The 734-nt window shown below is 53.8% G+C and overlaps 1 protein-coding gene across 1 annotated transcript in view; it reads left to right on the plus strand.

Moving 5' to 3' along the window:
• EMH_0010540 (uncharacterized protein) overlaps positions 1-734 on the plus strand; it is a gene marked incomplete at both ends in the record, with an annotated part of 7,150 nt that overhangs the window by 3,658 nt on the left and 2,758 nt on the right. The window contains 2 exons of the mRNA XM_013498987.1: positions 175-346; positions 458-666. Of these exons, the coding sequence (XP_013354441.1) occupies positions 175-346; positions 458-666 (381 nt within the window). The remainder of the gene's footprint in view (positions 1-174; positions 347-457; positions 667-734) is intronic.

The following is a 734-nucleotide window of genomic DNA, read 5'->3' on the forward strand; positions in this document are numbered from 1 at the left end:
TGCGGTTTGATGTTTTGCTGCTGCTGCTGTGTTGGCTAGTGTAAGCATCGCTTGTCTTCTCTTTTTTTTTTATTTTTATTTTTATTTTTTTTTTTTTTTTATTTTTTATTTTTTTTGTTTTTATGTTCAGGTTGTGTGTCGGTTGCTGCTGGGTCGGTTCTTTCCTCTGTGCAGCAGCAGCAGCAGCAGCATGCAGAAGCAGCAAGAAGCAGCAGCAGCAGCAGCACTTCAGTCTCTATTGAAGCAGCCACAGATGCAGTGCCTCCTCATGAACACCAAAAAGCTGTCGCTGCTGTGTGAATCTGCTGCTGGCAGCAGCAGCAGCAGCACATCCCCCAGCAGCAAGGTACGCAGACAGCTGCAGCAGCAGCAGCAGCAGCAGCAGCAGCAGCAGCAGCAGCAGAGCGAGTGCTCTTGGTTGATATGTGTGTGTGTGTGTGTGTGTGTGTCTCTACAGGCAGCAGGAGGGGCCCTAGGGGGCCCCGGCATCGATGGTGATGCGCTGCAGCAGCTGCAGCAGCTGCAGCAGCGACTGACACGGTTCCTAGATCAGCAGCAGCAGCAGCAGCAGCAGCAGCAGCAGCAGCTCCTCAGCCAGGCGCAGCAGCTGTCTGAGGCGGTCGAAGCACAGTCCCGTTTTGCCCTCTTCATGGCACAGATCCTCAAGTAAGCAGCAGCAGCAGCAGCAGCAGCAACAGCAGCAGCAGCAGCAGCAGCAACAGCAGCAGCAGCAG

This window comes from Eimeria mitis, genomic scaffold, assembly GCF_000499745.2.
Source record: "Eimeria mitis Houghton genomic scaffold, Emh_scaff389, whole genome shotgun sequence".
NCBI classification, from domain to species: Eukaryota; Apicomplexa; class Conoidasida; order Eucoccidiorida; family Eimeriidae; genus Eimeria; species Eimeria mitis.